The sequence below is a fragment of the Camelus bactrianus genome, chromosome 12, assembly GCF_048773025.1.
Source record: "Camelus bactrianus isolate YW-2024 breed Bactrian camel chromosome 12, ASM4877302v1, whole genome shotgun sequence".
NCBI classification, from domain to species: domain Eukaryota; kingdom Metazoa; phylum Chordata; class Mammalia; order Artiodactyla; family Camelidae; genus Camelus; species Camelus bactrianus.
Genome location: NC_133550.1, coordinates 31,046,979 through 31,074,235, shown reverse-complemented (window position 1 = coordinate 31,074,235; position 27,257 = coordinate 31,046,979). Strand labels below are relative to the sequence as shown.

The window sequence follows — 27,257 nt, the reverse complement described above, 5'->3', positions numbered from 1 at the left end:
GGAAAGAAAAGCCATGAGATAAAAGTACATTTAAAGTTGGCACATAAGATAGTTGCATTTGTCTTTTGACACTGAAATAGCTGCAGAAATATTGAGTGAAGTCTGTATGCAAACTCGTAAAAGGAAAGAGGCCAGCAGAGGGAGAGACCCAGAGCAGAGACCCAGGTCTAAAGGAGACCTGGCACTTTGAGTTGGACTTCTCGGAGTCATTTTAATTCCATATACAGTATTGACAGCTGATAACTAAAAGTCACACTATCCCATTTTAAATATTAGCCATTGCTGAAGACCATATATACCTCAGAGATTCTGTATAGATTTTCTAACATAATATTTTAGTCACTGTTCATCTATTAGTCCATGTGGAAAATGAGATACAGTAGCCTAGAATTAATTCACTAAATATGCTTGCCAACCTCGAAAGTTCACTATATACCTTTTACTACCAACTCCTTCCATTCAATAGAGTGAAAAGAATAAGAGAAAGTCACTTTCTATCACTACAAAGGAGACCAAGGCAGTACAAACCACAGAGACTTGAGAGCCTTACCTTGTGCATAAGAGAGGGCTGACTTTAATCCAACATGAAACACCAGCAAAAGGTGTTTCTAAAATCTAAGCCCTTTCAATTATTCATAAAGTTCAAGTTTCCACACAGCATCTTACTGTGCTATTGAGAAACATGTCCCTTCCATGGGTATGACTCTGTTTGTTGTGACATGGTTCAGAGCAAGAAGTCAGGTGTGTGCAAATGGCAAGGTCTCCCGGTCACTCAGTGCTCCAAGTGAAGGCTCTGTGATGGAGCTGCATTGTGTGCACTCTCCCTGGCACCAGACACCAAGTTCACATGAGTCATGCTTTCATATCCTGCCTATTTTATTAGTTGGCAATCCTCTTGTGGAAGACTTTCTCCTGTCTAAAAGGATCTTTTAGTCACTATCAGTTCAGTTAATGAATATGCATCACGCACCTCCTCTAGCCCCCGCTGCTTCTCACTGCTCCTTCCCCCTTCAACTCCAAATTGCTGGGACTTTTTTTTTTTCTTTTAAGTCAGAAGCTAATGCAGCTTCTGTTTTGGTTTTTGTTTTCAATAGAGTCTATTCCTAAGCGGGTAGTTCCTTCTCTTGTATTCCTCACTTTATAGTAAGATGGGATGTTCTAGAAATAGGCTGGAGAATTTTGAAATATTAAAAGCACATAATATACAAAGATCCTCATAAAATGCCGTCTTATTCTACATCTCCTCTTCCCCCACTTTCTGCTTGAATTTTTTTTTAGAATTTTTATTTTTTTTTTTTTATCCATTTGAGGGTACAAAATGAAAAGATGTCTTGACCAAATTATCCCTGGCAATTCTTTTTTCTCTTTTAGAATTCTGTTGTTTAAAAAAATAAAATAAAGTCACTGAAGCTGTTTTGAATGTAAGCTTATATGATAGTTCCTGAGACTAGAATGTTAATAATGAGTATTTATGGAGGTAAAATTAAACTGAAGTTCAGTACATAGAGTTAGAGTTGGAGGTGGAATGGGTGGTACTGCAAGGTAATAGGTATATAATTTTATTACTAATATAGCTAATATTAGTCATAATGAGTGTTGCCACTTACTGAGTACCCAGCTGATTTCCATACATTTCTTTTTTTCAATAATAATAATCCTGTCAGGTATAATGTATATCTTTTTTGTTTTTGACAGGGAAACTGAATTCCAGTTTGGTCGAGTAACTTATAAGAGGTTACATTATGTCTGCTACACAATGATATTTATAAAACTTACTGAAAGTTTTCTCAGCTGAAACTAAGTTCTTTCCTCACTTTTTTTATTCACTATGGATCATGGTGAAGTCCATAGACCTGCTAGACTGTAGATTATAAGCTCCTTGAGGACAGGGACTATATCTGTGTTATTTATCACTGTATCCTAGCATAGTGCCAGCTTAGTAGGTACTTGATAAAGGTTTCAACAGCAAATAAATGGATCTCTGAGCACATTAAAATTATTAAATCAGATGCAGATTTTTGAAAAGAATTTTTGAAATGAAGAACTAAGTTGGAAAACTTCTACTGCCTGATACTTGGGCTTACCATAAAGCCACAGTAATGAAGACAGTATGGTATTGACACAAGGGTAGACATATAGATCAATGGAACAGAATCCAGAAATAGACCCACACATTGATGGGCAGTTGATTTTTGATAAATGTATCAGGGCAATTCAGAAGAAAGGAAAATCTTTTCAACAAAAAGGCTAAAATGTCTGAATAGCTATATAGAAAAAGTAAACATCAGCTCCTACCTCATACCATACAAAAAATTAATATAAAATGAATCACAGCCCTAAATGTAACAGCTAAAATTATAAAACTTATAGAAGGAAACTTAAGCAAAAATCTTTGTGACCTCAGATGACTTAAGATTTCTTAAAACACAAAAAGCACAAACAGTAAAAAAAAAAAAAAAAGAATTGAAAAAAGTAGACTTCTTCAAAATTAAATTTTTCTCTTTGAAAGACACTGTTAAGAATATGAAAGACACCATTAAGACACAGAATGGAAGAAGGTATTTGCAATACATATGTCTGATAAAGGATTTGTATCTAGTATATTTACAGAAAACTCTTTGATAATAAGACCACTCGGTTAAAAGATGGGAAAAAATAAAACCCCAGACACTTAACAAAGAGTAATAGGAATAACCAATAAGCTCATGAAAATATGTTCAACATCATTAGTCATCAGATAAATGTAAATTGAAACTGCAAGATATGACTATACACATTAGAACAACTAAAATGAAAAAATCTGACATACTAAGTGTCAGTGAGGATGAGGAACAATCAAAATACTAACACACTGCTATGAGAATGCAAAATGGTAAAATTACCTTGGAAAATTCTTCAGCAGTTTCTTAAAGTGAATTGTACCCTCACCAAACCCCTGAGAAATTCCAATCCTATGTGTTTACCCAAGAGAAATGAACACACAAAGTCTTGTGCATGAATGTTCATAGCAACTTTTTCCAGTTTTGGACTACTTAGTGAATACATCCCAAATATTTGTCAACAGATGAATGGGTAGACAAAATGTATATTCATAATGATGGAATATTATTCAGCAGTAAAAAAGAATGAACTATGCTACACACAACCACATGGGTGAATCTCAGAATCATGCTAAATAAAAGAAACAGCATAAGAGTATACCTATTATATGATTCCTTTTATATAAAGTTCTAGGAAATGCAAATTAATCTATAATGATAAAATAGATCATTAGTTGCCTGGGGCCAGGGACAGAGGGAGGGATCTTTTGGAAGTGTTGGAAATATTCTGGATCTTGGTTGTGCTGGTGGTTTCACAGATGTATGTAAATGGCAGAACTCATCAATTTGTATACTTTAAATGGGTGAAGTTTATTGTAATACAATAGTATTGATTAAAAAAAAGAAATTGGGCAAAGGAGGATGGAAAAAATAATTAAATGTATCAAACTTCATTTTATTCTTTTCAGTATACATTTCCTAAGCTATGTGCATCCTTACTTTTTTTCACCACACCTTAAAATAAAAAAAAAAAAAACTTCTTTACTGATTTAGCCTACATTTACATACCTTGCTATGCTAACTTGTGACTCCTTAAGAAAGTTTTCATCAAGAAAAGACTTTGTAAGAAAGATTATATCCTGGGTAATAAGAAAATGAAATCTTGGAGACTATAGTTACGGCAAAATGGGGCAGTAGAAGGAGAATTCAGCTTATAGGTATTCTTGTTGTGTTAGTTTATTATATATATGTAATGCCCTTAAGGAAGGTGAAAATACTAATAGATGCATCCTAGTTTGAGCATGCGCTTCACCCAGACTAGTCTTATAATTTAACTTCAGCATGACATTTCCTCAAAACAGCTTGCTTATTGGTAAATAGTCAGTTGTTCATGATTTTTATAAAAATTATGGGGTGCGGTGGCATTTGGAAGTTTTATAATATAGAAGTCATAGTTTTTAAATCATGTTGTAACCTATATACCTGTAGTCAGTGCTGCTAAATATGTATGTACATATATATATCTACAAGTTCTTTAAAAAGGCTTTAAAGAAAAAATTTATGTTGATATCATAAACACCAAACATTTGCTACAGCATTATACTGTTTATCCATTCAGTGGTCAGTTGTGATGGCCAAGAATTATGTTCTGGGCCTGGTAGCACAATTTATAGCAGGATCCCATCTCTTTCACCATTGTTCAGAGGCTCAGTCATCTCTGCTTCCCTGCTGCATAATAGTGCTTGTCTTGGGTTTCAGAGGACATGTCTGGCAGCCTGGTGGGACATTGCCTGAACCCTGTCTCAAGCTGGGTAAAGTATACAATTGGAGCTGAAATCTCAGCATAAATTTTAAATGATTTTTTGTAAAACAACAAACTTATTGTCAGTGAACTTTACCACAGTCTGAACAGTAGTGAATTTATTTCTAAAACAATAAGTGATCTATTACCAGATATCTTGCCCAGCTTATTAGTTGCCACTAAAATAACATTAATTGGCAGTTTATAGTGTAAACTTGTCAAAAGGTTCATGAGGTTCAGTTCAGGCATTGATTTTCAGCTGAATCTTGATAAATATTCTAGAGATTTAAGCACAAGTATATACCATCATAAAAGGTAAATTGCAATTCTTCAATTTAATTTTCTTGACATTTATTGCACGTCAGTTGTGAGCCCAGCACTGTACTGAATACTCATATCCTACAGATTTCACTGTTTCTTTCGATGGTAATTGTCAAGGAGTACTGTATCATTTTTGCTGCCCAAATAGGTTATTTTCATCCCTGAATTGAAATCACCATTGATTTAATGACATGAGTAAGAGAAAAAGGTAAAGGAAATAAAGATTGAGTTTTCATATCTGCTCACTTTAGAACTTAGCTCCATTAAATGGCATGTGAGCATCTTTGGTGTGTGGATGTTGTGGATGTGTCTCTGTGAGAGCACGTGCCACTTGAGGGAAAAGATGAGATACCTGGGAGAAGTTAAAGAGGCTCAGCAGGAGGACAAACGTGAGTTTCCTGGGTTTAAGATCTCTGAGTAGGAGACACTGTGTGTTCACAAGCCCCAGAGACTGAAAGCCTTTTGGGGAGCAGGTCTGTGAACCCTAATGAACCCCAATGGGGAACAAGGAGAAGAGGTAACAATCTGATTTCACTTCGAGTTGACAGTGATACCCCTCCCAGGTCCAATCAAGTGGAAAGGCTGATTGCTAAGGAGAGAAAAGCCCATCCATGATTGGACAGGGCCTTGGATTCCCTGGGGAAGGGACCCTACCTATCCCCATTTTATCTCCAGTGCTGGGCACAGAGTGTTTATTAATTGCTTAATAAATGAATAGTTGAGCAAATGAATAAGTTTATTCTCTGCTTCGCTCTCCTCCTAATTCTGTTCCCTTTGTTTTTACTGCTTTCTTTTCATTTAGAACCTTTGTAATTGTTGATTTCTTTTTATGAACTCTGTCCCACTGAATAAGCTCCTTGCCTGTCAGCACTGGGGGCGGGGGTGGGGTGCGGCACCAGGTTTCCCAGTTGCAACTGGAAATGTGCCTGGGACATAGTAGAACCAAATACAAAATTGTTGACTTACTTGTAAAATCAACCAGTGGAGACTAAAACAAAAGTTTAAATTATTTAGATAAGTGTACCTTGAGTGTGATTTTTCTTCTTTGTAGGATTTTTAACATAACTGAGAAAAATTGTTTTTAAAAATTGTTTATCACTATGAGAGTATTGCTTTAAATGTTTGACCTGAAGAGCTTCATTCTAATTAGTAAAATTTAAGTGTTAATCTCAGAATTCACTGCTACCTAATTATTTGATGTAATAGAATGTTGCATTTTGTTGTTTTCTCCAATGTCAATGAAGGTACCATTGGATACAACCAGCGGAACAGAATTGATACTCTAATGTATCTCCTAGCATATCCACAAAAACCCATGGTTAAAACAAAGACCATTGAGTTGATAGAATTTGAGAAATTGCCAGCTGGACAGAATGCAACAGTGGCTGTGATGAGTTACAGTGGCTATGATATCGAAGATGCTCTTGTTTTAAACAAGGCTTCCCTGGATAGAGGTAAGTGAGTTTTCAAAGCTCTAACACCAAAGGTGCTTTGTGTGGAATTAGATACAGGCATGATCAATGTGAAAATCACTTGGTGTCAAAATGTTCATGTCAGTTTCAAGTGACTTGAGTTTTGTAATATACAAACAGGAGGTGGTTATGTTTTTGATGTTGGCATTTTTTAAATGAATACTATATAGAGGTATAATTAGTTAAATGTATTACTAAGGAATCTTTTTTATTCCTTTGTTTTTTAAATTTATTGGTGACATGAGCGAGTTCCTCAACAGAAAATGTGTAAGGATTTGTTTATTCCCTAGCAGGAATTACAATAAATTAAATGTTTTTTTGAAAATACCTAGTTACTAATTCAACACCAAATCTGTTTGAGAGGGCAACAACAATATTTGGATGTAAAAGGCTTTTCTTTAATTGTAGCTCTCAGCCCCATAATGTTATATCTTTTGGCTAGCAAAATGATGAAAGTTAAAAGTACATAAACACAGACCCTGGCTTATCGTTCTTATGTTTTTCTTTCTCAATTTTTGACAGTTTACTTTTGCAAGTCCCCACTTGGCAGTTTGTTAGCCATCACCTGATCTGCCGTCTGACTTCTCTCTTCATAGTCTGTTTCTCTCTTTCCTGCCTGGCATACCCACTCTGCCTTCCCCTTCACTCTTCGTAGTTGCTAGGCAGCCATGATAGTACTCCTAGACATGTGTCTTTGGCATTAATGTTGGCTGCTCTTAATTTATGCCTCTTTTTTTTCCTCCAAATAACAACAGCCATGCTTTAAAACTAGATGTTTTCCTTTCTGATTAACTGGTAACGTTTATGTGGAAATCTGAAGACTCTGTGATATCTGTCAGAAACTCCGCAACACAATGTAATGATCTGAGTTTACTGTCCTCTCGCTTTTAAGCTACCACCTGTAAATAAAATGTCCATTTACACTTAGAGGAAAATGCCTCTGATTTCACGCAGTTCAGATTCTCACTGCACTCCAGCACGTTGCACTTAATGGCCATTGTACGGAATTTCAAGGTCGTGTAATGTTTCCAAAGCAGCTGGCTCTCTGAGCCGAGTTTATTATGGCCATACACAATTTACTAGGAACTGTAATGATGAAGACCTTTCTGGAAGACACAGACGCGCCTTCATCTACCGTCAGTTGTAAAAATTTGTTGTTTCATCACACGATCACCTTCATATTTTAAAAAATACATTAGAGCACTGAGATTTTACTTAGAAATATACTATTCCCTGATTGATTTTCTAAACTCATATTCTTAGATTTCTTGAAAGAGTTCTGCTTCTGGTGGAGAATCATAAGTGAAGGATTGTACAGCCATGCATTTATTTCTTCAGTAATAGCTGACATTTCATCCTGAGACATTTTCCTATTTAACTGAACTCTAACATGGCTTGGTATATCCTGGGAAGATTAGAGAGAGAATCCAGTTTAAAATAACTGTGGGGCCAAAGGAGAGAAAAGAAAGTATGCAGCCATAGCATCTAGGGAAATGTTATTTAGTGGGAAGGATTGACAGCTCTTTTGAGCAACTGATGAATCTTTTTATGGGATTCAGTGGTTGAGTTTTTTACTTCACCTAAAGATTTTCTTCTGTTCATTTTGCTTACTTTTCTTAATACTTAGATTATTAGTTGGTCCCAGGACTTTTCCCTCGTCCACTAGATAAATATGACCTAAAATGTAATCAAAGTAAACTAATCTTCAGGGCAAAAGTGAATGATCTCTCCCATTAAAATCATTTGATTGCTTCTTTGTATTCTCTCTCCTCTTTGGAGAAAAATTAATTTTTTTGTCAGCTTGTTTGAGACTTCTCTGAATGCCAAAATCAGAAAAAGGAAAACTTTCCAGAGAAGTTTAGCAGAGGTTATGCACCAGAATGATATGTAGGAGGAATGCTGGCTAGTTAGTGGACTTGGTCTGTCTCAACTCAGACACCAACATGCTGGGTGACCTTGGCCTCTTAATTTCTCTGCACCTCACTCATAGCACCTGTAAGATAGAGGAATTAAGCCAGGTGATGTCTAGGGCCCCTCCAGTTTTCACATGCTGTGGCTCTGTGCTCTAGAAGAATCCCAGTGACATTCTTAGGTTTCTCTCACCTTCCAACATGACCAGGTATATTCCATGCTGAAAAACGATAGTTGAGATTCCAGTGTTTATATGGGCAGTAGGTAGGGGAGAAATCCTGAGCTAGTTCTTCAAGTTATCGGATTGTTATTTGGTTTGGCCAGTCTCAGGTTATCTAAATGTAGTGCAGTTTTGGTGTGTTTATTTTGGGGGTACGGGAGGTAGAGTGGGATGGGTTGTTGAATAACACAAACCTATAATTTCTCATAGTTTCATATTACTGGTGGTTCTGAACCCATTTTTGGTTTCATTTTAGGCTTTGGACGTTGCCTTGTGTATAAAAATGCTAAATGTACATTGAAACGATATACCAATCAGACTTTTGATAAAGTGATGGGGCCGATGCTGGATGCTGCTACAAGGAAACCCATCTGGCGACATGAGATTTTAGATGCAGATGGTATTTGTTCTCCAGGTAAAAGCCTTTAAAAAAAAACATTTAAATGTATACTTTTTTAAAATTATGAAAGTTATTCAACAACATTTTTTAATATTTGGTATCCAGGGCAGAAAAAAATAACAACCTGTAAAGCCACTATCGTAATTCAACCAGGGTGGTCATTTTTGATGCATTTCCCTCCAGTCTTTTTCTATGCATATGTTTTTACATAGCAGTAATCTGTTCTAGTTACACATTTCTGGTTATAATTTTGAATCCATATTGAATCAATTTTGAGTCAGTATAATTTGAATCAAGAAAAGCTGCTTTAAGGAAGTGTTTAGAATAAGGTCATGTCTCTGCATCTACACTGATTTTTCATCGTTTGTGCATTTAGCTTACAGACTGACTTTAGAATTGTCTTCTTAAAAGTGTGACTTCATTGTACTTACAAACTTGTGATGAATTTTGTTGATGCAGCCCACAACCCCAGCTTTATGAGTCCTGTGGTCTAGTGTGGGAGACTAAAGTTAATCTAAAGATCACATGCAAACATAGGTCAAATTACCTGTGGTTAGGAAAGTAAGCCAGGTTAAGGAATTATATAAGGAACTGTGAGACCATTTCATGGCAAGAGGATTTGACCTAGTCAGGAGGATCACCTTCCCCAAGGAGGGGACTCAGAGCTGCAGGGTAAGTGGAGTTAACTAATGCAGAGGGAGAGGTGTGTCTCAGCGAAGGAAAGGCTTGTGCAGGTGTCCTGCAGCTCCCTCATTAAAGGATCTGAAGGAAGGCCAGTGTGGCTAAAATGAAGAGAGTGCAGGGGAGCCTGGCGGATGTGAGTCTAGAGAGAGAAAGGAAGGGAGGAAGGAGGGAGGGAGGGGCAGAGGCCGGACACAAGGTCTTGCAGCCTGTGTTATGATTTTCATTATGATCCTAAAATCAGTGACACAATCAGATACACATTTTGAAATGATCATTCTGACTACAGTGTGGAGAAAAGAGTGGAAGGGAACCAGAATAGACAGGGACTAACTAAGCGCTCTCGAGGCAGACCAGGCAACAGGAGCCGGGGTGCGGTGGAGAGAAGGGCTGGCTTGGAGAGGTTGCTGGGGGAGGAAATCCACATGGCCTTATCATGGATAGTGCTGTGTGGTGAGTGCTGTGTGGTGAGTGCTGCATCCGCTGTGCTGTCCTGAGCCACGTGGTACATGGCTTTCCCTCCTTTTTGCTGCCTTTGTTCTTGGGGAATTTCTCTCAGTCTTAACCTGGGTGCTGTGACTGTGCTATAGTAGATGGTCTTTGAGCTTACCAGGAAAAGGTGCAAAGCAAAGGTGAGAATAGCAAGAAAATCAAAGAAGTATTTGTATTTCCTCATTGCCCAAGCGGAGTTGATGGTGACTTATTATTACTGGTTGAAGTAACTATCAAGTGGCCCAAACCTGTTCTAACACTTGAAGAAATATTTAAAATTGCTACCTACTGACACGAATTTTCTCTTGTTAATGTGGTCCCCTATATCAGTTTCTTAATTTTATACACACTGTGATCTTAATCTATGATTTTTTTCAAATGGGCTTTCAAAGTTACAGACAAGCTCTATTGAATCCTAGTTCCCACTGTGTGGACTCTTTTTCTTCCATGTCTGGATTTCATTCATCAAGTCTAATCACACAGTTTTATGCCCCAATAATCTTTGCATTCCACGCAGATGACAGTGATTTGTCTAACACTCTTCTCTCTTTCTTAGGTGAGAAAGTAGAAAACAAACAAGTGCTTGTGAATAAGTCCATGCCCACAGTGACTCAGATTCCTTTGGAGGGGAGCAATGTGCCACAGCAGCCACAGTACAAAGATGTGCCCATCACGTATGTGTTGGTTGTGTCTTGGAAATACATAGAAAGGTTTTTTTTAAAAAGAAGGAATAGAGGAAATTAGAAGTTAGCTCCTGTGGCTGGTGACTCCCAGATAGACATCTGCCCAGTTTCAGCCCTTGGACAGCTGGGTGCCCAAACCCAGACCCAAACCTATCCCAGCCTCACACATGCTCCTTCTGGGTTCCTCTCTTGGTGAGTGGCACTGCCATCCAGCCAGTCACCTGCAACATACACCTGACTCCTTTCCATTACCTGCTGCACGTGTTAATTCAGTAAATCCTGTAAATTCTTTCTCCTTAGCAGTTCTCTTGTCCTCTCAGTGACAGCTGTGGCTGAGGTGGGCCCTCCTCTCCTGCTGGACTCTTAGTTATTGACAACTGCTCATCTGCCTCCAGGCCTGCACCTCTCCACACTTCTCAGGTTCTCTCTGTTACCGCCAGAGTGATTTTTTTCTAAATTACTCATCTGCTCACATTACTCTTTTGAGTAAATAGAATAAAACTTGAGTAGACTGGGTAAAACTCTCAATGACAATGTTCCCTGTAGGATAAAGGCCAAATTAAATAGTAATACATGCGAGACCACGTGTGACCCTTGGCATGCCTCTCTAGCTTTACCCTTTTGTACACTCGCCCCATATTTCTACTTAATTGTCTCATTCTCCAAACATTCCATCCAGCTTTAGGCTTCGGTGCATGTACTCATGCTGCTCCCTCTGCCTGAAATTTCATTTTCTCTGGTCAGGTCTCAACTCTAGGGTCACCTACTCCGTGAAGCTGTCCTTGATTGCCTGCCCCTCCCTGCCACCACTGGCATCCCCAAACCCTAGTAGGGTTGACTGCCATCTCCATTGGGCCTTTCCTGTTCCCAATACCACGGATACCTTTATTGCACTTACCTTTCTCTCTTCCTTTATTGGTTGTGAATTTCTTTGGGGCAGGAACCATGTCTACTTAATCTTTGTATATCAAAGGCCTATAAGGATCTGGCATGGAGTAGACTCTTAACAATATCTGTTGTATGAAAAACAGGTAAGAGGCGAAGTGTATAAAAAAATTCATAATAGGAAAGCTTGAGTACATGAAAGGAATATTTAAAAAATGGTTAGCAATTTGGAGTTGAGTCTAAAAGGCTGCAGCTCAAATCCCAGGTCCACTTTGTATGAGTCATGTGTGCTGGACAAGTTCTTAAGGTCTCTTAGCATCAGTTTTCCTATGAATTTTCCTTATTTCTTATTTCCTATAAGAGAATAACGTGTGAGTAGCATGTGTGGTGAAGATTAAACTGCACTATGCCTGCCTCCTAGTAAATGTTCAGTAAATGCTAGCCATTTTAAGTTGGGACTTTAAAAGGGAAATTGTAGCATTTGAACTTAGTGTCAAAAAACGAAAGTCATTTTTCAGAGCCCCATATGAGAATGTCAAAATGTTTTGTGATGGGTATTAAGTAATATGGCCAGGGTAGATAGGGTCACAAAGGGCTGTTTGAAAACTCTGCTTTAGTGACTTCCTCTTAATATTAGCTACAAAGGGGCAACGGATTCATATATTGAAAAAGTGATGATATCTTCAAATGCCGAAGATGCTTTTCTGATCAAAATGCTGCTGAGACAGACAAGGCGTCCAGAGATTGGAGACAAATTCAGCAGTCGTCATGGGCAAAAAGGTAACTTGCTTATAAAACTGAAAATAATATTTATCTGTTAACTACATATATAAGAACTATACTTTCTAACTTTCTCCATTAGAAAAACTTAGTATGTTTGAAAAATTATTACCTTGTTGTCGAAAGTATTCTTGTTTCACTCCTCAGGTTAACGTGTTTGCATTCTAATGATATTTTAAAATGTACTGTAGTATTGCTTCTCTGTGATATTTATTTCATTCTACTGCAACTGCTCAGCCCCAAATTATAATTATAAATACATTCTAGATGATGTGCCGACTGAAGTACATGTGATTGTTCAAAAATAAATAGTAATACTGATTTTTTAAATGAAATGTATATATTAAAAATATTGTTATGATCTGTTGGGTCATAGTATCAAAGGATGTCAGCGCCAGAAGATACCTCAAAATTATCTACCTCTTTATTTAACAGATGAGGAAGTTCAGACGCTGCTTGTTGAGCAGCCAGTCCAGGGTATCCAGCTGGTTACTGAGCTGGTGTTAGACCTCTGGTCTCCCAGCTCCAGTGCAATGCTTTGTTAACCGCACAGTGACCCATTGGCAAACCTCACTCTTTTCATTGATAGTTACTGCTGGGTTTTCATCCATTTCTAGTTTTGTTTTGTTTTTTATCTTCAAAAAACGTGGCATTATGTCACCGTTGATTAACTCAGTAGGGTCTCTTTTAGTCAGTACACCTAGCGCTTGTTTGTCCTGGAGTTTGACTTTTGGCTCTGTCTGCCACTTGCTAGTTTTAAGAACAATAGCTGCACTAACACTTCTGTGGCACTGCTGTGTTCCTGGCAGCGTTCTCCGCACTTTAAGTGTAGTAACTCATTTGTTTCTCACACAATCCTGGGGGGAAGGTGCTGTTATTATCCTCATGTTATAGATGAGGAAGCAGAGACACAGAGATATTAGTAGCTTGCCCAGGGTCCCCAGTTGGTGGCAGAGCTGGTTTCTGAATGCTGGCAGCCTGGCTCCAGAGTCCATGCTCTGTGACTAACCACTATGCTATCCTGACTGTTAAGCAGTTTGAATACATCACATTGTATTGTTGGTAATTTTGACTATTTATTTGCCGGACAAGTATATAAAATATTATAATTTCTTTAGTCAAGTGAATCTGGCCTTAGTTGTCATTCCATCTGTGAAACTGTTTCGAACTAAGATGCTGTTTCATCGAAAACATTTTTAGTTCAGTTGACAGGCCCAAGATTGTTGCAGCCTATCAGTATTTTTAAAGAATTGACTTTATCTATAAATGTGAATTTGATGCCTCCACTTAATCCCTAAGATGCTAATTCTTGCCTTTGAGTGGTTTTAAGTATATCTTGAGGTTCTAGTGTTTTCCCCTGCTTATCAGTGAAAATCAAGTTCTCTATATTGAGACTAGTTCTCCTTCTCTCTTGGTCTTGCCAACTTCTGAGATACACTGGACAAGAGCGAGCTTGATACTCCTTGTATGAAGTGTTGGCACTGGAAGCTTTACGAGAATGCACACCCTGAGAGAATATCTCTGTTCTGAATCAATGTGTAAGCTTAAAACATCCCAAATCCTTGTGCTTTATTCTGTCAGAGTATTGTGCAAAGAGCTGAGGGCTGACATACAGTTGAGTGATTAGCCACTGTGTTCTAACTCCACTGAACTTCTTGAGGACAGGAACCATGTCCTTATATTCTCACACAGCCTGATAGAGGCTTTTCCACAGTAGATACTTAGTAGGTAGTTGATAACAGTTGAATATATGAATGAATTGAAGGTGGAGAAGCACGGAAAGGAGCAAGATTCCTCACTCTTGATGGACTGATTATACCCATGTTGTAATCTATACATTACATGAATGTGTATATGGATAGTATAACTAAGCAGTGCTTTTGAAAACGAAAACCACACTTAATTAATAATTTCCTGTAAATACAGACCTCTAGGTAAAATGCCAGCAAGTCTTTGTGCTTTAGCATTTTTTTCAAACTCTTAATATGATACGGATAATGTTCATTGACAGAAGTGGTTTCCAGTGATCTGAATGGTAGCAGATTTTCAGAATCTATTCAATCTGAGAGAGGCTTTGACTAGTACATCTTTATACGGAACAGAAAGAAGTCCTCCTGGGTCCAGATGACCTTTCACTTGTAGTGAGGAGTTTATCTTGCCAGTTTTCCTTTTCCAGATGGCTTTTAATCCAAGGGTAAAACCTTCTGATTAGCCTAGAGTCCCTTGATAGTCTCCTCTCTTACAGCTTCATTAGATTTATTGAAAAGATTGGGGAAAAACAAGCAAACAGAAAAAAACAGGTCGTGTAAACTTTAACAGAGAAATGAAAGGAATGACATAGAACCCTTAATTGGACGTGATTTTTATTTAAGTATAATTTTTAATCAGATAAATGCACATGGCTTAAAAAGGTCAAATAGTACAAAAAAGAGACTTTTGTACTGAAAAAAATCAGTCCTTGCCTTTCTTCCAATTCTGTTTCCCAGAAGCAATTTCTTCTCATTCTTACCTTCATGTTTCTAAATAGTATTCTTAAACAGGTTTATAGTCATTCAGCCATTTTGTATATGCCTACGACTTCCTGTTATGATATATAGGAGGACCTATATATCACTATAGCACTTTGTTACCTCTTTCCCACTCCCAGCCTTCATTCCCTGCGTAGATTTATCATAATTTGAAGTTACTTAGTTATTTAGATTGCATTATTATGACTGCATAAATATTGTTCACTCCCAAACCAAGTAATTATTGAGTCTGTTTCCTTTGTTACATAACTTAATTTTTCAGAAGTTGATGATCACCTTATTTTAAAAATTTTGCTTTATTTTCTTTATTCTTATTACTATTCTTCTGTACCATCAACAGCTTCTTAATTTATAGTCTGTTAGGACCATTTTTTTCCCCAGACGATCTCTTTTATAGCACCCTCACACTTCCTGCTCCAAACTGTGGTGGTTACTCACTGGGCCAGACCTTCCCAGCCAATGTGTTAAGAATTGGAAATAGATGAGCTGAGACATTAATCCTTGAAACCCTCAGGAGTGCTGGGCAGAGCCTGGGGCAGCTGAGGCCTGAGCAGCTTATCTTGTACGCCCTAGAAATGTTTTCTGAAAAGGTTGGAAAGCACTCTGTACTAGTTTGCTAGGGCTGCTATAATAAAATACTACAGACTGGGTGGCTTAAACAACAGAGATTTATTATCTCTCAGTCCTGAAGGCCGGAAGTTACAGATCAAGGTGTCAGCAGGGTTGCTTTCTTCTAAGGCCTCTCCCCTTGGCTTGTAGATGGCTGTCCTCTCCCTGTGTCTTCACATCATCTTCCCTGGGTACATGTCTGTATCCAAATTTCCCCTTTTTATAAGGACATTAGTCATACTGGGTTAGGGTCCAACCTAACGACCTCATTTTAACTTGATTGCCTCTTTAAAGATCCTGTCTCCAAAAAGGGTCACATTTATCCTGGGAGTTGGAACTTCAGCACATGAATTTAAGGGGAACACAATCCACAGTGCACTCTAAACCTGCAGAATGTAGTCCTTTATGAAATTCCCGTTTGACACCTGTTTCTTGGCTCTTCTCATGTCACTTGACTCCCTACCCCAGCCACTACTCCCATAGGAAAATAGCCCGTTCATTAAATTGCTGAAAAAGTACTCGTGGGAAGGAAATTTTTTGAGGTCATGTGTGTCTGAACATGCTCTGTCCTCATGCTTGATATATACTTTGGCTGAGATTAGAATTCTAGATTAAAACATTCTTTTCCCTAAGGATTTCACTGCTACGTTATCATCTAGATGCCACGTTACTTACATGACTTGTAATGTTATTCTTGCTGATCTTTGTGTGTGTGCTCTGTTTCTCTCTCTCTCTTTTCCTGCCTTCCTCCTTCCCCACCCTACCTCTCCCTCCGGAAGCTTCTACTATCTTCGTCCAGTCTTGGAGTCTGAAATTCTGTAGACCCTTTCCTCATTCCTTGTCCTTGGAAATCAGGCACCCTCTTATTCTGGAAGTTCAAGTTCCTTCAAGTATTGGATATTGTCGTATATTTTTTGTTGGTAATTTCCTTTTCATCATTTTCCCTATGCCCTTTCTGGTTTTCCTGTTAGTTAGATATTAAATCTTCCAGATTGATGCTCTAGTTTTCTTTTCACCTCCATTCCCCATTTCTTTCTCTTATTTTTCTTTCTACGCAATTTGATCAACTTTATTTTCCAGATTTTTTTTAACCTACCAGTCATGTTTTTAATTTCTAATTAAAATTTTAAATTTAATTTCTACTCCTTTTTATCACAACAGGTATATATTTATATGTTTTTAGTTTTCTTTTGGATTTTAGCATTAGTTTGGGGTTTGGTTTTTTTTTTAAGTTTTCTTCTGTTCCTAATTTTGTCTCTTATTTCTTCAGAGGATTCTTTCCCTGCTGTGCATTTTAGGGAAGCTGTTTTTGTTGTTGTTGGAAGCTTTCCTTCAATGCCTCGTACCCTCTTAAAGGTGGTTGGAAGCTCTATGTCCCAGGGATAAAACTCGTTGACTGGTGGACGTCCTTGTAGGATGGTTAGGCAGTAAACCATTTTTCCTGCTGGTGCCATTCATTTTCTACATAGTAGGATTTTTCTAACTACTGCCTGAAGGTTAGAGCTGGGGATGAAGGTGGGTGCAGTGCTTAAGGCTATCAACTAACCTTCTGGAAGCCAGATAGGGGCAGGGGGCTGCAGCCCACTGTTGAGTACACAAACTTTCACTTAATTCCTCTGTATCAAGCCAGCACCTTACCCCACCCTCTGCTGTGCTTTCTCCCCTTGGATCTTGGGTCATTGTGGTTCGATTTCTTAGGTAAGTGTTGGGGTGGAAGGGGAGTTTCTTGGCTGTATGGGGTGGAGAATAGAAACTTGGGACTTGATGATTTCTTATACAGACATTAATTTCTACAAATATTTATTAAGTATCTCCTAAGTGTCCAGTGCTATTCTAGGCCCTGGTGATAAGCAGTGAACAAAACAGACAAAATCCCAGCCTTTGCGGGACTTATATTCTCATGGGTGAGAGAGAACTGTTAAATGCTGAGATGAAAAAGATAAAAGATAAGGGTGCAGAACAGGAAGCATGTTGGGGGGAGTGATTAGTGATGAAATTTTAAGTCAGATGGTTGAGGAACAGCACTTCATTGAAAAGATGACTTGGAGTGAGAGAGAGAAGTAAGGGCCAAACCCTCTCTGGCCGAAGGGCAATGGCGGTGAAAGAAGGCCTGAGGCTACAGCCAGCCTGGAATGTGGAGGACTGGCCAGGAGGCCGGCGTGGCCAGAGCAGAGGGAGTGAGTGGGGAGGAGTCAGAGCTAAGGCCTCATGGGTCACTCTGTGAACTTGGACTCTCCCTCTGAGGGGGAGGAACACAGCTGGAGAGGTCTGAGCAGATGAGAAATATGGCCGGTCTTTTCCTGGCCAGCATGTTGAAAACAGCGTAGGAAGCAGTGATACCAGTTAAAAGGCTATTACAGTAACTCAGCTGAGAGTTTGTGGTGAGTGGGAAAAGCGTCACAGGAGGGAGGTGGTGAGACGGCATCAGCCTAGACACATTGTAAACGCAGGCCCTACTGGGACTGCTGATGGATGGGGAGGCTCTGCTGCTCTTAGTGCCGCACCTCATCCCGCGTTCACAGTGCCTTGTGTCCGCTTCCTGAGCCTTCCCAGGAGCGGGGGTGAGGGCTGGGCCAGCTCGCCTTCTCGTGCCTCCTGTGCGGGGACTTAGGTTTCCCTTTCTCCTTCTCGTAAGTTGCTTACTGGTCTTTCCTTTGTTCATCAGCTTTCAAAATTGTGTAGTTATCTCTTGCCCAGTCTTTTTCCTTATAGGTTTATACCTTAATTTTATCAAGTCTCAAGTTGGTGAGGTTTTGAGGAGTAGAGATAAACATGTGTTTCGTCTACCCTGTTTACTGGAAATCCATATGTCTCTTATTTGAGAATGTTCATTACAAGAATGTTTAGTGTGCTTTGTTTTTTTCACTGCAACTTATAGAACTGACATTAAAATTATTTTAATAAAAGGTGAAAAGGGTCTTTAGAGCACCGACCTTTTGTCTGCTGACCAGAGCCTTGCCTCCAAGATATCTTGTTTTTATTGGGTTTTTTTAATCATTTCTAAGATTGAAAACTAACTTAAAAATGTTTAAAGTTCACACACTCAGAATTACAACATAACTGCTAATTATCAGAAGTGTGTTAACCACATTTTGTCAACTCTTAATGATCTGAGAATGGCTTATCCTTTTCCTGGATTATTATCATGACTAAGGTCTACTGTTTTGATCCTTTCCTTGAATGTCATCCTTCTGAAGCCAGAGACATAACAGTAGCAGAAGGCAATTTTTCCAAGTTCTCTTCATTTATAAATAAAATTGTAAAGATTCAAAAATAGCAATGGTTTTGTTAAAATTCTTGTATATGTTGTAAATATCAGAATACCTTGTTGGCTAACTTAAGTATATTTTCAGTTTATTGAGAATAGGAAACATGCCCTACTAATTTACTTACCCCCCACCCAGCGCTCAACACAGTGTTCTGCATATCATACAGTATCTACTCAGTGTGTCTGTGGAATAATCTATTAAATAAAATATCTTATATGTACAGATATAATAAGCCAAAATCTTCCCTCCCCAAATTAGTGTAACGTATTCTTCCTGCTAATATCAGAAATGGGATGTCTCATCTTTATCCAGACTGGCACCAGGACTTTTATCACCCTAGGCTCATAGCTTCCCAGTCCTCATTGACCACACGAGCCCACTGAAGCTATTTCAGCCAAAATAACCAAATGCACATGCCCACCCATATGTGCACCTTGGTCTTCAGTGAGAATCTGCCTTCACAGCCCAGAGAAATCTACTTGGTTGTATTTAAGTCACTGCTATGGGCTCAAAACCATGTTAGGCTCTCTAGGAGGTAGAAAGAAAATTCAGCCCTTGGCTAGTGTCCATGAGAAGTTGGCAAAAAGATGACTACAAAGGATTACATATAGTTAAATACTAAACTATACGGTGAAGACCATTTGTGATAGGGAAGTTGAGAGTTTATTGTGGATAGGGATAAAATCTCAGAGTTTGAAAAGACCGTTTAGAAACCCATCTTCCCCAGTATAAGACTCTTGGCAGATGGTTTTCCACTTTGCACATGACCTGTGAAGGGAGGCCCGTGCTTTCTGAGGCAACCGCTCTGTGGTGGCACTGCTCTGATGGTTATACTGAGCTGAGTGTGCTTTCCTGTGATGTTCAGGCATTAGTCCTGCCCTGCCCTGTGGGCTTACTGAATGGACACGTTCCCCATTTCTTCTGTTCATCACTTAAAGAAAGCTTTCAGGTTGATTTAAAAAAAAAAAAAAAACACACACACACACACACACACACAGCAAAGAGGTAAAGGTCCTGAGTGCTATGTGAGCAATTTTATCCCTTTATGCCTTGGTCTCTTCCTCTTTGAAATGGGTGTGGTTTCCTAGGAGTTGTTTCCGGGATTAAACAAAATGATGTGTATAAAGCAGTGACCACAGTGCCTGGTGCACAGCCAGCAGTCAGTAAAGGTGACTGCTGCTAGGTCTGTCCCACGTCTTCTCTTGCAGGCTGGGCACAAAAGGAAGGCAGACTAGGTGGGGTTTGGACTTGGAGGGCTGTGGGGAAGATTTTTTTCCTGAGAAAGAAAAATGGGGAACCCCAAGAAAGAGCAAATCAGTGGAACCTGCTGACTGACAGGAAGGAAAAAGAGAGCAAAAGAGAGGAAGGAGGCCACAGTGACTGGTTTTAAGCCTGGGAATGGGGGCACCAATCTCAAAGCAACTTTGTGCCTCATTGAGCTAGAGGGGATGGAGGACATCTCAAGTGCTTATATTATTAATTAACTCACTTGTTTCTCCAGCTTTCACTATGTACCAGGCACTGTTGTACATACTAGAAATACAGTGGTAAACAGGACTGCCAGGATCTGTGCTCTCGTGGAATTTATGTTTTCTTGGGGAAGGAAACAGAAGAAGTAAACGAAAATACAAACGCGATAATTTAAGGTAGTGATAGTGCTGCACATGAAGGCTGATGTGAAAGAGTGACTGATTTGCAGGGGGCTGGGGGGACCTTGATTTGATAGTCAGGGACAGCCTCTTGGAGAAAGTGACACATGAGCTGAGACCTGGAGAGTGAAAAAGAGCCATTGAAGCAAGAGTCTGGGAGAGTTAAGTTCAACAGCCCTGATGCATGAATGAACTCCATACCTTCAAGGACCAGACAAAAGGCCAGTATGGCCAGGCATATGCCTGAGGAGGAGTGTGGTTTGAGATAGGGAGAGAGAAAGGATAGGGCCGCATCCTACATTGCCTTGTGGCAAAAGGAAAGGAGTTTGGCCTTTATTCTAAAAATACTGGGGACCAGTAGGCCTGTTTGATGGTAAGTGTAAGCAAAGGAGTGACAAGATCTAACTTACCATTTTAAGACGTCACTCAGGATTCCATATGAAGAGCAGACTGGAGGGGACCAAGGAGGGCAGCAGGGAGACTGTGCCAGTGGTCCAGGCAGGAGAGGACAGTAGCAGTGGAAAATGGAGAGAAGTGATGGATTCTGGATATGCTCTGGAGTTAAAGCCGACAGGACTTGCTGATGGCTGAGATGTCAGGGAAGGAAAAGACAGGAACTGAAGATGAGGTTTGTGGCCTGAGCAGCTGACAAGGCTTTTTACCAAGAAGGGGAGGACTGAGGAAGGAATGGTTTTTTGGAGTTAGGTGGGGCAGGGGCTGAGAGTTTGCCCCTCAGATTTGAGGTGCCCATTAGACTCCAGGTGAGGATGTTGAGTAAGCATTTGAATATTAAGAGTCTGGAGCTCCATGGAGAGGTTAGGACTAGAGATATCTGAGAGTCACCTACGTGCAAATTTATGGTATTTTACCTTTTGTGTATTAATAATTTACAAACATTTTCATCTATATTCCATACTTTAACCTTTACAGGTCTAGTTGGTATTGTTATTCCTGCTATACAGAGTAGGAAATTGAGGGTCAGAGATGTGAATAACTTGCCTGCTGTAGCTTAGTGCTGGCAGAGTCAGGATTCAAATCCAGATTTTTGATTCTGAGTGCATTGCCCATTCTGTTAATTCTAGTTAAGGTGGCTCTTTTCTCTTTTGATATCCCATTGTCACTCTGCCCTCAAGGTTACCATATTCCCTGGGCCTGGGATTTCCCCTTGGAATAGACACAGCCTTTTCCTGAGACAGAATTCCAATATTTCTTAATGTAATTTTGTATTACTAATATATATATATAAATTCTAGTATTTCTTTGAGGAGGAAACACAGAATTCCTTCTCTTCCCAGATAAGCAGCTTTCCATAGCATTATTCTGCCACTAACCCAGAGGAAATGCTATCCTCACCTACCACATTCCAGAGATGCCTGCCAGTCCCCCATATTAAAACATGCTCTTAACACAGAGTTGTGTTTTCATATATTCCTTTCTTCCTAAAATCAACTCATTGTAAAACACTGTCCCCACTCCCTTTCTTTAATTGGTCCTCTGGTCAGGCTTCAGTCATCTTGGTTAAAACTCCAAATCTATCAAGAATTTGAGCATATGGAAGTAAATTTTTGAGTCCTCAACTTTGACCATTCTCCTGATTCATCTGACAGGATGGGCCAGAATCTTGACTAACAGATGATAGTTAGAGCCAGAAAAGGAGGGGCACTTGAGGAAAGTGACTTGCATAGCGATGACAGTGAGCTGATTTGGAGTATTCACATGTGGCAGGCACAGCTGGCAGCATCTCTATAGAGCAACGCAACAACTCAGCCCCTAGTATGGGGCCCAGAGAGGAGCTGGATGAGGCCTGAAAGAGTTGGATGTTGGCAGGTAAAATGTGAATGAAATGGAGAGTAGTCCACAACATCAATTATGCTGTGGTTGTCATGAAATGAGCTGATAAAAATTTCATAGTGTTGTGAGTGTTTAGGTTATATGTGTCACACCATGATTCCTGCAGTGATTTCTTTGTTTTGGTTTAGGGCACACCAGAGTAAGAGCAGTAGGTAGATGAACTTAGTTTTTACTCTTGAAATGTAGAATTGTTTGGAAGTACTTTTTTTTTTTTTTTTTGGTAGCATTACTTACAAGCTGACACTTGTGTGTTTCCTATAAGAAAATGTAAAGACTGTCTTGATGTAGGTTATCTTTATGCCCATCTCTTTTTTTCCTACTCCATTTAGAGCATTAAATTCGTTATTCTTGGTGTTCGGAAAATAAGACCACCTTCAGGTGGCCCTGAGGGTGGTCTTATTTTTGTCTTTTGTTAAAAGTTTATTTTGACAAAGCTGTTGTTAGGGATTCTTTTTGCATATACATAATGTGTAGATGGCATTTCTGTACCTAATGCCTCTTAAAATATCCTAGCAATTAAAGGAGACTTGAAAATTTAGTTTCATGGAACAGGAGTGTCTATCCTGCTCAAGTCTGATCACTTCAAAGGTGGTAGGATAATTAGTAGCTAAATGAAACCCAGATGCCAAGAGGAAGCTGTTTAGCTCTTTGTTATAAAAGCTCAGGAAGGGGATCGAAGAGGATGGAGTAAGTGGGTGATCTGGACCAGGAGAGTCGGTACTACACAGTTGGGAGTCAACATTAGTGCTGTGTGATAAGGAAAGCTTGACTGTAATTGATCCAACAGAGAAGGACCACTGAAGAAGTGAAAGTGTTTGATCAATAGCTATTAAAAATGTGACAAATCCAGTAAGCAGCATCACTCTCTGTGACCTCAAGAATGGAGGAGGACCAGGCAGAGAGCCATGTGTGGAGGAAGGAGAAAGTAGTTCATGAGGAAGACAGTGTCATAATTAACATGAAGTCTACTCCAGCCTGAGAAGCAGACAGGATTCACTCACTTTTTAGATAAGGGAATTCCAATACAGTCTTCTAATGAGAAATTCAAAGAATCTTAATGAAGTACATTCGTCCTTTAAGTCTTTGTGAGGTCCATTATGCATCTCATCAGTAAAAGCACAGTGAATCAGCTTGTCCCCAAGGGATCTGGCCTTTGGTCAAGAATCTCTAGAACGGTTCATCCTTTAGTAATATGCAAGATACTGGAAAAGGTGAGATGACTTAGTAATAACCTGTACACCAGAGTTGGGCATTTGTTGTGTGTTTGTTTACAAAGGAAAGAAAGTTTTATTTAGCTTTGTTTTACATTCAGTTGAGGGGGGAAATATTAAACCTCAAAATCTTGATCTCCTTTCCAAGTGTTCTGTCTAGACTTTCAGGTACTTTAGAGTGAAGCCATGACTTACATAGTAGATACATAATGATGCCCCACAGGGGAAGATAGAGCAGAACATGGGTCTGGAATGTTCTTCCTGTTTTCTCTTCATAGTCTTTCTTGATCAGCTTTATACCTAGAGTTAAAGATAGGAAGAGACATTCACATAGAAGGCTGATGGAAGTCAAGTTTGGGACTAGACTTTTTATTAAAATCAAAAAACTTATGTAAGCCTCTTGAGCTTTGGCGTAAGTTCTGTCTGAAGGGAACTCATCAAAGGCAAGCATTTTTTTTCTTGAGCCTTGCTTTCACATGATAGTGCACTTATTAGAAGGGTGAGCAGATTTCCTGCTCGGTTAGGTTTTTTTGTTTGTTTTATTTTTTAATCCTTTAATAAAAATTATCTGTCAGCCTAAGGAATTCCCAAGTTAAATTTCATTTCATTGCTTAGGAAACCAAATTATTATATTTCCAGATTTCCTCTTACTTTTGCTGTCATTCACAATGAGGAAGGAAAAAGTGGACTCCTTTGATGTAGGGGGGAAAAGGCAATATATCACTTCTCTGAAAGGACATTTCTCAGTCTCTCATGTGAAAAAGGATTAGCACCTCCAACAAAGGTCCTGTAGATCACAGAATCGGCAGCAATACCAAACAGTATTCCTAAGGAGAGGAAAAACTGTATTTGAGCAAGAGTGTTTGTCCTGGCAAACAGAAGCTTTTTAATAACTGCAAATCTGAGATAATGACACACACTCCTCAGTATCACCCCTAAGCCCTCAGACAGCTAGTATAAACGGAGTGAAGTCAGCCTTTGTTTTAAAATAGAAGTATAATCTTATCAAAATGCAGGATTTGGTTTTTTTTTTTCACGGAATGATTCATTGTGTCTACCTTTGGTTCATAAGGGTTACACACTTATGGATAACATTATGTGGAAGATTCATCTTTAATCCTCTCTTGTTCAACAAAAATTCCAATATAAGGTTACTTTCTTCCATTTTGTACTAATAAAAGTTATTCAACCACCTGCTGAATTAGTTTATTAAGATTTTAACTGAATATTAACGAGAAGAAAAGAAAGCCTACCCTGACTTTTCAACACATTAAAGACTCTGTATACAGTAGGCGTGAAGAGGCTGTAGGAAACGAGAAAACGTTCATTTGTGTGTGGCAGAAAAACCAAGGGGAAAGTTTGTTTGTTAAACAAGACTAGGCAGAAACTTTGCTTTTTCCAGAACTTTGCTTGTTATTTCCTTTTTCTCCATTCTGTTTTCTGAAACTGAGAAAATGAAAGACTCTGATTTAAAGTAATAATAATTACACCTTGTACTTATGTGGCACTTCAGACCGTCCAAAACCCTCTCTGCTAGTCTGAAGCTTCAAAGTCTGGATGTCTTTGGCTCCCTACTTTGCTTGATCCTGCTTGAATGAAAGATTCCAAATGGGAGGGGAGAAGGGGGACGATGGAGCTAACAGTGTGAGCCCCAAGATGGGGTATATGATGCCAGACAGTCCTTCAGAGTTTGGTTCCAAAAAGAAATTCTGGCGACTCTTACTTTAATGTTGGAAATCAAGATTGTTTTGTCTGCACAGATACCTTAAGAAGATTTTATTAAGTTGACTTTTTTAAGAACAAATTTTGGTCTTCAGTAGCTAGCCAGTAACCCTCTGACCTTTTAGTAAATATCCAAGTAAAGCTTTGAAATTAGGGTGTTTAGTGTTTTATGGCCCAGAATAAAAATCTCCAGTTCTGTTTCCAAATAGTGTAGCCTCAACACATTTTATTAAGCTCTTGACACATTCAGCCGTGTGTATTTTGTAAAGTTCCTATGGTTATTGTTTTACAATAGCTGCTTCCAGAAGCATTGTAAGGGTTTCAATTAATCAGCCCTTTGTGTGCTTCAGACTATGCAAATTTATCACATCAAACCATTCAACTGCTCATGGGAAAGCCGTGTAAAAACTGTATTGTCTTCTAGCACCTCCTCTCATTTAGAGTGATGTTTTAATAAGAAAGCTAATCAAGTTTTCTTATGCATTATTTATCTGTTAACATGTAAGGAAGCGCCGAATTAAAATTATGTCAGCCGGGATATGGCAAGTGATGTGATAGATCTGGAAGTGATTCAACAACAGAACAAAGCTAATATGATTCAACAGTTTTTGTCTCCTCCCCTCCCCCTTGGAATTACTTAAGGTGGTGGGGTGAAGAATAAAAGAAGGTTAATTCAATAAGTGGAAAGGGGGAAAGGAAGAAAGGAGTAGCTACCTGTGTTAGCCTTCGGGTTTTGATTTAGAGATTTAAATTTCTGCATATGTAAAAGCTTATCAAGATGAGTTTGTTCAAAGTAGAAATACCTCTTATTTAACACGAACAATCGAAAGCATTCCTGCTGCTTCTTCAGCCCAATTTACCACCATAATCATCAGCAGTAAGCTATTTTGCGTTCGAAATCCGCAGCCCAGGTACTGTGAAGTTCTGAAGTTATTAGGAGACACCATCCTGATGGTGTGAGATGATCTGAACTGCCCAGCAGAGTGAGCTGCTTTCGGCCTCTTCAGCCACAGTTAATACAACTGCGCCTGCTCTTTCCTTTCATTAAGTTGGTTTGCTTTGCATTGCTAGTTTGCTCCTGCTGAGAGTAATTAGGTTTCTTATATAATAGTAATTCCTTGTATTTATATGCCACCGTTCTCTGAGGACCTTAAAGTACCTCTCAGACATTAGCTCATCTGTTCTTCGAACACAGTTGCCTCACGAGATAGGCGCTAATTATTCCCATTCCAAAGGCCAACCAACTAAGGCTCACTAGAAAGTCGTACTTTACCTCAAGGTAACACAATATTAGTTGCGATGCACAGAGCCAAATTAAGGTCACCTGATACGTCACCCCACACAGGTCTGAGAGTCCAAGGGAATGAAGCCCTTTACAGATGATGTCCCTCCAGTCCCCATTTATAAACCTCATTGAGATCGGGCTTTGCAGTGCTCACTCCTTCACTAAACACCAACCCTATTCTTGAACTGTGACTGATAGAGAAGCATTACAGCATCATTTCACCTTCATTTAATGCACAGAGTGTTAAACTGTGCAGAATAAATAGCCTCGTCTAACCAGTACCTACAGAAAGTAAAGATAGGCAATTTTGACTCTGGTTAGTGTTATTTCAACAGAACATACTGCCTGATTGGCTCTGCATCACTTAGAGCATGAGAATGTGGTAAGCTGAACTATATATAAGTGATTTCATTCTCAATATTCAGTTAGGTTAATCTGCATGGGACACCTCTCGAGTGGAATTGAGTCCCTGAACCACAGCACTTGTCACACAGTGGATTAATTGAGGTCATTGAGGGAAATTATTCTGTTTTCTCACTCACAAAAGGAAGAGTAATAATATGTATCAACCTCAGAGTGGTAAACTTAATCTCTGAGTGGTTATACATAGAAGGTACACTTGCTAAATAAAAATTTTAAGAATTAAAAAGTGAGGCGGAATATGATCTTAAAAGGAGACCTGGCTATCAACAAAATAGAAAACCCTTTGCTAGTTGGGTCTCAACACATTATAAGTCACACTAAAAATAGCTCTCGAATTAAAGATGTTGTTACCATTGTCTTTGGCCAGTTGTTACGTGCCTTCCTGTCTTGATACGGTAATGTAATGCTTTAGTTTTTCCTTACGTTTTTTCTCACGTTTTTATGTTTTTTTGTCCCCCGCCATTTGGATTGAGATAGATCCATTACTAAAACTAGTCCAAAAAAAAAAAAAATCCACAAGTGAC

At 39.0% G+C, this 27,257-nt stretch overlaps 1 protein-coding gene across 5 annotated transcripts in view; it reads left to right on the top strand.

Moving 5' to 3' along the window:
- POLR3B (RNA polymerase III subunit B) overlaps positions 1 to 27,257 on the top strand; it is a 105,331-nt gene that overhangs the window by 60,352 nt on the left and 17,722 nt on the right. For all 5 annotated transcript variants that reach the window (XM_010970465.3, XM_045506960.2, XM_045506961.2 and 2 more), the window contains 4 exons: positions 5,907 to 6,116; positions 8,522 to 8,680; positions 10,395 to 10,512; positions 12,044 to 12,186. In XM_010970465.3, coding sequence (XP_010968767.1) covers positions 5,907 to 6,116; positions 8,522 to 8,680; positions 10,395 to 10,512; positions 12,044 to 12,186 — 630 coding nt within the window. The remainder of the gene's footprint in view (positions 1 to 5,906; positions 6,117 to 8,521; positions 8,681 to 10,394; positions 10,513 to 12,043; positions 12,187 to 27,257) is intronic.